The following is a 13,751-nucleotide window of genomic DNA, read 5'->3' on the forward strand; positions in this document are numbered from 1 at the left end:
TCCTAAGAATAAGCAAGGTAGTGGAAATCCAGGCAATAGAGCCCAGTCTTCATTAGTTGCTCCACCAGACAGGGCTGCACCTAGAGGAGCTACTTCTAGTACTGGTGGAGAAGCAAACCCCCTTTATGCAATCACCAATCGCCAAGAGCAAGAGAACTCTCCAGATGTTGTCACTGGTATGATCAAAGTCTTTGCTTTTGATATTTATACTTTGCTAGACCCAGGAGCAAGTTTATCTTTTATGACCCCTTATGTTGTAAATAAGTTTGATGTTATCCCTGAGAAACTTTGTGAACCTTTCTGTGTTTCTACACCTGTTGGGGAGTCTATTCTAGTTGAGCGAGTTTATCGTGATTGTGTCATCTCCATCAATCACAAAGACACCATGGCTGATTTAGTTGAATTAGACATGGTAGATTTCGATGTCATTCTAGGTATGGACTGGCTTCATGTCTGTTATGCATCAATAGATTGTAGAACTCGAGTTGTCAAGTTTGAGATTCCTAATGAGCCAGTCATAGAGTGGAGTAGTAGTTCAACTATGCCTAAGGGTCGTTTCATTTCGTACCTTAAGGCGAGAAAGTTAGTTTCGAAGGGTTGTATCTATCACTTAGTCCGAGTTAATGACTCAAGTGTTGAGGTACCTCCCATTCAGTCAGTTCCATAGTAAAAGAGTTTCCAGAAGTCTTTCCTAGTGATCTACCCGGAGTCCCTCCTGAGAGAGAAATAGACTTTGGTATAGACATCATTCTGAATACTCGTCCTATCTATATTCCGCCATACAGAATGGCACCAGCAGAGTTGAAAGATTTGAAAGAGCAGTTGAAAGATCTCCGAGATAAGGGTTTCATTCGACCAAGTGTCTCACCTTGGGGCGCTCTGATCTTGTTTTTGAGAAAGAAAGATGGTTCCCTTAGGATGTGTATAGATTACCGTCAATTAAATAAGGTTACCATCAAAAATAAGTATCATCTTGCAAGGATAGAAGATTTATTTGATCAACTTCAGGGTGCCACCTGTTTTTCGAAAATTGACTTAGATCAGGCTACCATCATTGAAAGTTAGGGAATGCGACATTCCAAAGACAGCATTCAGGACTAGATATGGTCATTATGAATTCTTGGTCATGTCCTTTGGTTTGACCAATGCACCAGCAGCATTCATGGATCTTATGAACAGAGTCTTCAAACCTTATTTAGATATGTTTGTCATCGTCTTCATTGATGACATACTAATCTATTCAAGGAATGAAGAAGATCATGCTAGTCATCTCAGAATATTTCTTCAGACCTTGAAAGATAAGGAGTTGTATGCCAAGTTCTCTAAGTGTGAGTTTTGGCTTGAGTCTGTGGCATTCTTGGGCCATATTATTTCCGGTGATGGTATTAGAGTTATACTCAAAAAATTAAGGCAGTGCAGAATTGGCCTAGACCCACATCTCCAACTGATATTAGGAGTTTCTTGGGTTTATCTGGCTATTATAGAAGGTTTGTAGAGGGGTTCTCGTCTATTTCACCTCCATGACCAAGTTGACTGAGAAGACAATGAAATTTCAATGGTCTGAAGCTTGTGAGAAGAGCTTTTAGGAATTGAAAAAGAGGTTGACTAGTCCCAGTTTTGACCTTACCAGAGGGTACTCAAGGTTTTGTGGTGTATTGTGATGTATCCAGAGTTGGTTTGGGTTGTGTGTTAATGCAGAATGGCAAGGTGATAGCTTATGCCTCCAAACAATCGAAGGTTCATGAGAAGAATTATCCAACCCATGACTTAGAGTTGGTTGCTGTAGTTTTCGCCTTGAAGATTTGGTGACACTACTTGTATGGTGTTCATGTTGATGTATTCATTGATAACAAGAGCTTGCAATATGTATTCACTCAGAAAGAGCTCAATCTCAGATAGAGGAGGTGGTTGGAATTACTCAAGGATTATGGCATGAGTATTCTTTATCACCCAGGTAAGACTAATGTGGTTGCTGATGCTTTTAGCAGCTTATCCATGGTTAGTACCACCCATGTTGAGGAATAAAAGAATGAGTTAGCCAAAGATGTGCACAAACTTATGGATTCCACAGAAGGAGGATTTGTGGTGACGAACGGGGCTGAATCATCACTAGTGTCAGAAGTGAAAGAAAAGCAAGACCAAGATCCCATTTTGCTAGACTTAAAGGCAAATGTTCATAAGCAAAGAGTATTAGATTTTGAACAAGGGGGAGATGGTGTATTGAAATATCAAGGTAGATTGTGTGTACCAATGGTGAATGAACTCCAAGAGAGGATCATGGAGGAATCCCATAGCTCCAGATGTTCCATTTATCCAGGTTCCACAAAGATGTATCGTGATTTGAGAGAAGTGTATTGGTGGAATGGCATGAAGAAGGGCATTGCAGAGTTTGTTACTAAGTGTCCAAATTGCCAGCAAGTGAAAGTCGAGCACCAAAGGCTTGGTGGTTTGGCGCAGAATATAGAACTTCCAGAATGGAAGTAAGAGATGATTAATATGGATTTCATCACAAGTTTTCCAAGGTCTCGCAGACAACATAATTCTATTTTGGTGATTGTCGACATAATGACCAAATTATCCCACTTTTTGCCGGTAAAGACTACCCATTCGGCAGAAGATTATGCTAAGCTATATATTCAAGAAGTGGTAAGAATCCATGGAGTTCCGGTCTCCATTATTTCAGATAGAGGTGCATAATTTACTGCACAGTTCTGGAAATCTTTCCAGAAAAGTTTGGGTTCGAAAGCGAATTTAAGTACTGCCTTTCATCCTCAGACAGATGGGCAAGCAGAGCGTACCATTCAGACCTTAGAAGATATGTTGAGGGCCTACGTGATTGATTTCAAGGGGAATTAGGATGATCACCTGCCTCTCATAGAGTTTGCTTACAACAACAGTTATCACTCTAGCATCCAAATGGCTCCATATGAAGCTCTTTATGGGAGAAGATGCAGATATCCTATTGGATGGTTTGAAATAGGTGAAGTAGGGTTGATAGGACAAGATTTAGTTCATCAAGCTATGGAGAAAGTGAAATTAATTCAAGAGAGATTGAAAACAGCACGGAGTCGTCAGAAATCCTACATTGATGTTAGGAGAAGGGCGTTAGAGTTCAAAGTAGATGATTGGATATATTTGAAAGTTTCACCCATGAAGGGTGTTATGAGGTTTGGTAAGAAAGGGAAGCTTAGTCCCCGATATATTGGACCTTATCGCATAGCCAAGAGGATTGGCAGTATAGCTTACGAGTTGGAGCTACCACAGGAATTAGCGGCGGTTCATCCGATATTTCACACCTTTATGTTGAAGAAATGCATGTGAGATCCTTCATTGATAGTGCAAACTGAAAATGTTGAGATTAAGGATAATTTATCTTATGAGGAAATTCCGGTCCAGATTTTAGATCGCCAAGTTCGCAAGTTGAGAACAAAGGAGGTCGCATCAGTCAAAGTCCTTTGGAGGAACCAATTTGTTGAAGAAGCTACTTGGGAAGCTGAAGAGGATATGAAGAAGAGATATCCACATCTCTTTGAATCCGGAGAAAATTCAGATCAAGGTACTAATCTTCTTCTTAGTACTAGCTAAATTATGAGTATGCATGTTGTTACCTGCTTTTGCTTGTTGAGTGTTGAACTTGATGTTGCTACCCTTAGCTTAGTGAAATAAAGCTCATTCGAGGACGAATGTTCCCAAGGGGGAGATATTGTAACATCTCGCATCTAAAAACGACTATAAAGAGTTTAAAATAGGAAAATATTAATTTTTGGAAAGAATAAGGAAATCTGGAAATTTTGTATAAGTTAAGAAATTGAGTTTTGGCCATTTTCAAACGGCCATAACTCCTAGCTCAGAAAGATTTAGGAGCAGATCTAGATATGGTTGGCAATCCCTTGGAGAGATCTTTCCAATGCCACTGAGATTGCACGATTTCGACATCGTATGAGTGAGATATACCTTTCGGAAGTTGGGCTGTTGGATTGAGGAAAGTCCCAATCCGGATTTAGGGAAGGGCAAAGTAGTCTTTTCTTTAATTAATTTCCTAATTTGATTTTAGGGATTAATTGAGGTAAAAACATGACTTAGTCAGTTTGGAGAATTGAGAAATACGCTTAGGGCTTGAAGAAGAGAGAAAAGAAGAAAAAAAGGGAGAAAAAGCGAATTCATCAAGATCATCCTAGCTTGCGAGTGGAATTCGTCGAGGGTGATCCGTATTAAGGTATGTGAGATCTTTTGTGTGTTGGGTTAGTTCACCCACACACCAACTTGTTTCAATCCAATTGTTTTGAGTTGTTTACATGTTGAAGAAGTAAGGTTCTTGAATAACAAATTGTAGAATTCTTGTTGGTTGAGTTGTTGATGCTTGGGGGTGAGTTGGTTCATGTTTCCTAGTTATTTTTCGAGTTAGATTAGTTGTATATTGAGGGTACAATTGATCCTAAGTGTTTGGGGAAGGAACTATGAAAGTTAGGGAGGTTTAGAGAGGAAGAACGGAAAAGAAAAGTCGTAAGTCGCTGGGCAAAAGGGCTGGGGCACCGCACCTGCCAGAGCGCCACAAAAACTTCTCTGAAGTTTGGCCTCTGGCGTGTCACGCCAGCCAGAGCGCCAGGCAGACCTCTCTGAAGTTTGAGGGCTGGCGCTCCACGCCTTTCAGAGCGCCAGGGATGCCAGTTCTCCCCATTCGTTCCCTACCTTTTCGNAAGTCTAGAAGTTAAGAAGCAAGTCAAAGCCACGTTTCTTAAAGTTTTCAAGAGTCTTTAACAAACGTTTTAACTTCGTTTTAAGGCTCAAGTTTCAAGTTAAGCAAAGAGTAAAGAGTTGAGTTCATTTCTCAAAAAAGCTATAAGGGAACTAAGTATTCCCAAAGAGTTTATAAATGTTTTCACATTTGAGCAAGAAAGGGAACATCGATTCCAAGAGAGGTTTTAAGCTAAGTTTTGAGTAATTATCTCAATTCAAAGAAAGAGTTTTGTTGTTACAAACATATGAGCTAAGTATATTTTAGGAGTAGTATTGAGCACCGATATGGGGATGCGAGTTCATAGTAACTCAAGTCTCCATAAACCATGTAGCCATCATGGGTATTAAAGGATCATACTTTTTAGATGACTCCTTAAGATTCTTTTAGCATATACTAGTAGATCCACTAAGTTAAGCGTTCTATATGACGGCAAAGTATATGACAGTTCTGGCAGCATGGGTAAGACGTTGTATCATCACTTAGGCTCATAGTGGTGGTTGTCGATTAGAGAATCTCCCACAAAAGTTATATTACTTTTATATTTAAGTAAAGTTGAGTTTGTTATTGCTTTATCTTTAACAAACTAAGTTGTTTACACTGTTTTACATGCTTTATATATATTGCATGTGTCTTATTGCTTTATATTGAGTTCAATTGTTCATGAGTTAAACAGAGCCAAGGTAAGTGTTCATTTGTACTCCTTTCAAGCTTAAGTTGTTGTTTAGCTTTCCAACTCGCATACTCGTACATTCAATGTACTAATGCCAGTTGGCCTGTATCTTATTATGATGCAGACACAGGTAACCAGGATCAACATCCAGCACGCCGTTGATCCAGTTGAGCACTCCAAAGTCAGTGGTGAGCCTCCTTGCATTCTGGAGGACTCTGTTATTTTGCTTTACTAGTTTTGCTTTATTAGGATGTTGTGGGGTTTGTCCCAACATCTATCTCAGTATTATAGAGGCTTCATAGACAGTTAGTATTGAGTTTCTCATTTATGTATTTGCAGATACTTTGTTTTGAGACATAAGTTGTCATTTTGGCTAATATGTTATCATTTAAACTATTGCATTGAGTTTATTCTGTTGAGTTAAGTCTTCCGCTAGGTTAAGTAAGCCAGGACAAGGGTCCACTTAGGTCCAGCGATGGTCTCCGAGTGTCGGCCACATCCAGGGTGTAGGCTCGAGGCGTGACAATATGTGCTTGTAAATTGTGAACTGTTAGGTTAGGCTGGTTTTATGCAGGTTATAGTTATGTAGGTTCGGTTGAGTGTAAGAAGTACCTATATTCTATTCCCTTAACTTGTGTTTAGAATTTTACTTGTTGAGTACCGTGTGGTTTGGTACTCACCCCTTGTTTCTACAATTTTTGTAGGTTACAAGCTTGGATCTTTGTGATACTTTACATTTTTTTCTTTTCCGAGGCTTCCTAAGGAGATTTGTGAGGTAGTTGTCTGTCATCTCAGCGGACCCTCTTACTCCTATTTATGATTTTGTTCTGCTTTAGAAACAATATCATTTGAGACTTGTGTTTTTCTTTCAAATCCATTATAATACATTAGAGGCGTGTGCACGTGACAACCAGGTTTTGGGCATTTAATTAAGTTGACATATTATTCCGCTTTAGTATTAGTGTAAAACTTTCATCCTTATTTTTTACTTCCGCATTTATCTTATTATTTGGGGTTTTAGGCTAACTTGTCTTGGTGGGATAAGGCAAGTGCCATCACATCCCTTTTTAGGTCGTGACACTTTAAGTCTTAAAGCAAAGTTGAAACATTTGGAAGAGACTTTTGGAAAACTTTAAGAACTTCTCTTGACTTGACTCTTACTTCTCTTGACTTTGATCTTAACTTTCCTTGAATTGGATTATGAATTCAAGGTTAATGATCTCATGTTTATGGATGATTTCATGTTGTTTAGACGTACCTTAGAGTGTTGGAATCAACTAGAAAACATAGGTACATTGCTAAGGAACTAGTACGGAAAGATGGGGGAAGAATGGGAAGAACTGGCATCCCTGGCGCTCTGAGAGGCGTGGGGCGCCAGCATTAAAACTTTGGAGGCTGGAGTGGGGCACTCTGGCTGGCGCGGCACCCCAAAGCCCAAACTTCAGCAGCCCCTTATTGGGGCTCTGAGAGGGGCAGCACCTCATGCCCTTGCCCAGGTGCCCTCCGACTTTTCTTCTTCGTTTTTCATCTTTAAACCCCCTGTTTCAACTTAGTTCTTTCCCCAAACACTTAGAATCAACTATACCATCAATATATGAAAGATTCTAATCGAATTCACACCTAAAAATCATGGATTCAAATCAAACAACTCCTCAATAATTTCAACAAATCAAGAATTCAATAGTTATTCAACAAACCCATCAAAAACTCAATTTCTAAGCTTTCAAGAACTTAAATTCGCTGATATAAATCATGATTGGCGCATGGGTGAACTAACCCAAAGCTATGTGATCTCATATACCTCGTAGGGATCACCCCTTGACGAAATCCACAAGCAATTTTTGAGGAACTTGACGATTCTTGCTTTTTGTCCTCTTTTCTCTTCTCTAAAACCCTAACTCAATATTGTAAAAGCATAAACTGAATCCTATAAGTTTAGACCCCAATTAATTACCCAAAAATGAAATTAAGTCATGGGGTATGGAAAAGACCATAATGCCCTTCTAAAATCCGGATTAGACTTTCCTTATTTGAACAGACCAACTTCAAATGGGAATATCTCACTCATACAGACTCGGAATTGAGTAAACTCGGCGGCGTTGGAAAGATATTCCAAGATCTTTCCTACGATATCTGTGAGCACACCTAACTCATCCTGAGCTAGGAGTTGTGGTCGTTCAAAGTTGAACAAAAACTCAAACTTAACATAACTTAAGAAAATTTTCCAGATTTTCATTCTTTTCAAAAACAACTCTTTCTAATTCTAGCTTTTTCTAGTTCTTTCAAATAGCAAGGTGTTACATCTACTTATGCAAAATATATAAGTAAAAAAGTCTACCAACATAATTATACTTATACAAAATATATAAGTACAAATAAGTTGTTACTACTCTGTATATACAATCACATATGGAAATAACTCATTTATACAAACACTTATTCCACTAAAACTACAATTATCAATCGATTTAATCAATAAGAAATAATTCATACAAAAATAAATATAAAGCAATTGATACTAACCAGTTTATACAAATACGGACGAAAATAACTCAATTATATAAATACACGTGAATTATCAAATGTACTCATAAATTATACAAACTAGGTGTAAATTATAAACACGAGGTCGCCATAGCAGCTTCAACTATAGCTACAACCAGTAAATATGCAAATTATAGCTAAGGAGCCAAATTATGTTTATTATAATGGCTATTTATGAATTTTTTTTCCTATTTTTATTTGTTTTTACCTTTCATCTTTTATAAGTGACCCCACAGACAATATTAGGGACTAGATTTTTTAAAATCAATTTAAGGAACATATTGCCTTCCTTGAGTTTAAAAAAACAAAGAATTAATAACCACAATAAAAACATGTATCTAAAAGGGTACATTTAAGGACAAGCTTCTCAACTCATCGCTAAATGTGTGTTGTTATTAACCATTTTTTTTGTAGTGTTGTAATCATAAACAAGTGTAGCAAATATTCATAAACAAGTGTAGCAAATATAACTTTATTTTTATCTATGTTTTTTTTCGTAGCAAATAGTTAATTATTCGGCTACAAATCGTCACTATTTAAATATTTCATATTTTGTGACAAAACAATGATCGTCAATAAATCACATGTTGATTAGAGACACTAAAATAATCGTCATTAATTACTTGTTTATTAGTGACAAAAACTAAGGTCACAAATAAGTAGAAAATTTTGTGGCTAAAGCTTACACAGTTTAACTACGAACTCCAATTTGTCACTATTGTAACAAGTTATTTTTTGTGACGAAACTTTTCCATATTCAAAATTATAACTATTTTAAGACAAACAAACATTTGTCACAAATTGAATGCTTTATTAGAGACAATATAATGTGTCACTAATAACTTAAAATTCGTCGCTAATGATACTTTATAAGTGGCGCCAAATTATTTTTTGGTGGAAAACTTTAGTGAACAAAACTTTGCTACGAAATTATATGTTTTGTCACTAAAAAATATAGCTCATACATTTAAACACGAAATGAAATATTTGTCACAAAAAATGAATAATTAGTGACGAATTTTGTGTCGTACCTAATAATTTTGTAGCTAAATATCACATTTGTTGTAGTGAGCTTCCTCTTTGGTATTCACCATTTTTGAAATAAACTCTCATAAGCTATATAAGTTGTGGGTTTTGTCTTTCAAGTTTCGAATAAGAAAAATCTTCAACTCCTGCTTTATAAATTTTAAATAAAAGTATTTGGAATCTATGGCCACATATATTTATTACTCTCTTCGTTTCAATCTAAGTATATTTCTTTTTAATTTTTCTTTAAAAGATGTCTCTTTTTATAATTAGTAAATTTCAAATTCCAACATTATTCTATGACACATTTAAAATTACAACAAAACTTGTGGCAGTTTTATATTCTCTATTTTAATATTTTAAAAGAATATTCATCTTACTTCTCCATAGTTGTTACTAGTACATGATGTAAGAATAAATTTGTATGATTCAATAATTTAGTGTTATACCATGCAGTTGAGTGCAATTCGTCAGCTCAAACATCATGTTTTTATGTAAGAAAAGAAAATATTTTCTTATTAATAAAATGGAATATACAATTAAACATTCTTTAAATTACATGAAATTGAACAAAAGTGTTGTACTGATATTTCAATATAAAAAAATGTGCCTTTAATTAATTAAACTACATACACTATTTATATTATTTCAATTTGATTAAATAATAAACATGTGCTATATTAAACTACAATAATAACAATAACAATATATTCAATGTCATTTCACAAGTCATGTTTGAAAAGAGTGGTGTACACGTTGTCTTATCCCTACATAATGAAGATAGAGAAGTTATTCTCGATAGACACTCACCTCAAGTAATGCGTAACATTAATTAATAAAAACAGGAAATATAGTAATCCATAAGTCATCCAAAACCTAGTGAGAAAAGAACTATAACAACAAAAGATTCAATAAAATTTAATAATTTTCACATCACAAGGTTTCATATTTTGACTAAATGGACAGATTGATAAAAAATAATTTGAATTGTACCTGGCATAGTCTTTATTTACTAATATATGAAAATGACAAAAATTAAAACATAGATTTGATTTAAGATATAATTTTATGTATGTTGACGGTGTAAAAGAATTCTTACACAGAAGATTTCATCCTATTTTGATTAATATTTGCATAAGGAATTACTTATAGTTGCATTTAAAGTGATCAACTTGATGGTGTAATCTTTTGACACAATTAACGCATAGAATTTATTTCCGTAATTTAATCGATTATAATTTATAATAAGTAGAAACGTATATTCAGTATTTAAAATCTATAGATTCAAGTTTTAAGTATCTAACCAACTTATTTTAAAAAGATTTAGAAGTCATATCTATTATTTCTTGTATTTTTTTTTCATTTTTTCACGTAAATTCATATTCTGCATTGAAAATTTTGAATTTAGGGTGAGCCCGACTGATTGCATGCCATATTTTCTAGGTGAAGTAAGTTTACTTATAATGAAAAGTAAATTATAATAATTCTTTTACGTGGTCAATGTATAGAACTCTAAATTTTATTGTGAAAAAAAGAAAAAGAAAATTACAATTAGGAAAACAATTTCTCATCAAGAAATTTAATTTTTCAACAACTTTTGCCAACTTCTTGAACAAAAGCTTTTAGATTCATTTCTGAAGATCCACCTTCTTTCACAGCTTCTCTTGCCAATTCTTTCCATTTTTGTGCATTCTTTCTCATTTCTTCTCCTTTTTCTCCACCATCCATTACAATTTCTATGCACCTTTTAATCTCTTCACTCTCAACCACACCATCTTCATTCACTCTCATCCTGACACCTGTCTTCCAAATATCTTCAATCAACTTTGCATTAGTCCCTTGATCTGTCCAATGAGGAAATGCCACAACAGGTATGCCTGACAACAGGCTCTCCAGAGTCGAATTCCATCCACAGTGCGAGACAAAACATCCTAAAGATGGATGTGTTAAGACTTCAAGTTGTGAACACCATGGTACTATTTTCCCTTGCTTCTCTAATTCCATCATGCAACTTAATTTCTCTTCTTCTTTTTCTACTTCTTTTATATTTTCTTGATCTCTTATTACCCATAAGAATGGCCTTTTAATCTCTATCAACCCTTTTGCAATCTCCTCCTTTTGGTTTCTTGATAAATTCAATAGACTCCCAAATGAGATATAAACAATTGATGATTTAGGCTTTGTGTTTAACCATTCCATGTAGTCATCATTTGACTTTTGAAAAAGATCACCACCAAATGAAGATTCCAATGAATCTTTTCCACCCAAGAATGATGAAGGAATCAATGGTCCAATTCCAATTAAATTGTATTTTTCAATAGCTTTGAGTGGCTCTAGCTCTAATGCATCAAATGTATTCACAAGTACCTTTGGATTTTCTTCACCATCTAATGTGTCTAGTTGCTCTTTAAATGTTGGTAGAGCAAAACTATACTTATCATCTTTTGAGCCAGATGAAACTAAAAAAGATGGAAGATCTTGGCTTTTTAGTAATGGAAGCCTTGGTAATTGGATACTCCAATTTGGATCATTTGAGCTACACTTCATTTCATCCTCATAGCCATTGAAGTAATAGTAGTATATGTCTAGCACAGTTGCTGGTTGAATCCATAGTAACGCGGATGGGATGTGGAGTTCACGCGCTACCTCAGCTGCCCAAGGTAGCAGAAGAGTGTAGACGAGGGACGTCACAGGACGTCCCTTGTCTGAACTCTTCAGAATGATATCCCTTAATGTTTGGGACCCACGACTTCTTATCTCCGACATGTAACGTTTAGAATCATCCACGTTAGACTTGAAACCATCATCAAATCCGTCAGAGAATGCCGCCAAGTTTAAGCCCTTGGGTGCGTTTGAAGCCGCGATTTTCGCCATACGACGATGGGCGAAAACGCTAGTGGTGAATGTCACCTCAATGCCCATTTTGATTAGCCTCTTGGCAAATTGAAGAGATGGATTGATATGACCTTGTGCGGGAAATGTCACCAAGAGGACATGGGGTTGCACCATTTTTACACTCACAAACTTAAAATAGAACTAAGTTCAAAGTTCAAAGTTCGAGGTCAAATGAATGAAAGTAGACTTTAATATTGTGTGAGAGAAATGTTTGACTTGTAAGACTCTTAATTATTGTGTGGTATATATGATGATAGTTAGAGGGATATATGTAAGGAGTTTGTAGGGGTGAGCATATTACGATATTAAAAATTTCAATATCTATCGTATCATGTCCATTCTTACGTTTGAGTAACATGTTTGAGGACCAAATTTAAACACATGCATGTCATATGACGTTTGAGGTGACGAAATTGATGAGAAGACAAATTTTGCCGGTACTTCCTTTTTGTTTCTTTCTTTTAATTTATTTAATACTATAAAAAAAAAAACCAGATGGACAGCAGAGAGTGACTATTTATCTTACTTGCAAAACAAATATTTTGTTTTTATTTATTTAACCAATTTTAATTTGATACGTAATTTACAAAAGAAAATAAGACCGTTAAGTTTTAAAATCTTAAATTAAATATATGTACTAAAACGTTCTTTAATTCTCTAATCTTAAATATATCAAGTGAAAAATTGAAAATTAAATAATTACCAAAAAGGAAAAAAGACATTTTTATCAAACGGTCTAAAAAAAGAAAAACAAATTGACGGAAGAAAATAAATAAATTCTACTATTGTATGTATTGTGTTTGGTAATTTCTTACCACTGGAGTTTCGCCTAAATTCGAATCGTGCAATGCAAAGCTCATTTAGGAGTGATATTCCTAACAAAATTTTCTCCATATCTAAAATTAAAATTTGAGATCTCTAACTAAAAACAGAATAATCTCACCACTCCATCATAATCGTTGTGGGGCAATAGTATTTTATATTTGTTAGTGAGCCATACCTTTCATGCAGTTGCCAGTAAGCCCAATTTCAGAATTTGTCATGCATGACATGAGTTGTCTTGGATATGTTTCTGTTATTATTTTTTAATTCAATTATTATAAAAATAAAAACTTCTGGCAAGCTACTGCCTAATCTAGGATAGCCAGGTACAATGTAGAGATTGAAGTTGGGCATGGATTTTGATGCATCTATCACGGGCTAATCTAACGTTATAGTATCGAGTTCATCTGAATCTAATATTTTTAACGTAAAAAGTTAATTTATATATAAAATATTATTCAAATTGTAATAAATATACTAGTAATTATGGATTTGTAACTTTAAAAATATAATAAATTAATTTCAAATTTATAAAATTTAAATTTTAAATTCGTCATTAATAATTGTCACATGATATACTGAATATGTATTGACCACCACATGGAATGTTGTTCTCTTTCTTTTATTAACGGAAATTTTATGGCATTAAATGCTATGGATCATCAATATATATAATGTTCTCTCTTTTTAAAAAAAAAAAACTTTATATTTTAGTTATTGACACTGTAAATTTTAATTTAATTTGGATATAATTTGAGCAAAAAAATGAACTAAATTTTAAAACTAAATAAAATAAAATGCAATTTCTTTTTTTTCTTTTACTTCAATCTTGCCACTATGACTTGAATAGCATTATTCAAATCAATTTTATATATTTATATTTATCTTACGAAATTTATTTAATATGTAAATATTATCAATTAAAAATTTAAGTTCTAAATCTATCTTTATATGGTTCAAAAGTAAAGGAAGAGAATTTTTTTTATTTATTTTTCGTTATATGATTTACGTTTGCATGGGCCAATAGTGTGTATATATAGTACTAGTACTTGATTG

At 34.6% G+C, this 13,751-nt stretch overlaps 1 protein-coding gene across 1 annotated transcript; it reads right to left on the bottom strand.

The window, feature by feature from the left end:
- Window positions 1-10,481: 10,481 nt before the first annotated feature.
- LOC125851195 (UDP-glycosyltransferase 75C1) lies at window positions 10,482-12,120 on the bottom strand. Its single transcript, XM_049530973.1, has one exon. The coding sequence runs from the start codon at window positions 11,985-11,987 to the stop codon at window positions 10,566-10,568; it is 1,422 nt and encodes a 473-aa protein (XP_049386930.1). The 5' UTR covers window positions 11,988-12,120; the 3' UTR covers window positions 10,482-10,565.
- Window positions 12,121-13,751: the final 1,631 nt, after the last annotated feature.

Source organism: Solanum stenotomum, unplaced genomic scaffold, assembly GCF_019186545.1.
Source record: "Solanum stenotomum isolate F172 unplaced genomic scaffold, ASM1918654v1 scaffold23267, whole genome shotgun sequence".
NCBI lineage: Eukaryota > Viridiplantae > Streptophyta > Magnoliopsida > Solanales > Solanaceae > Solanum > Solanum stenotomum.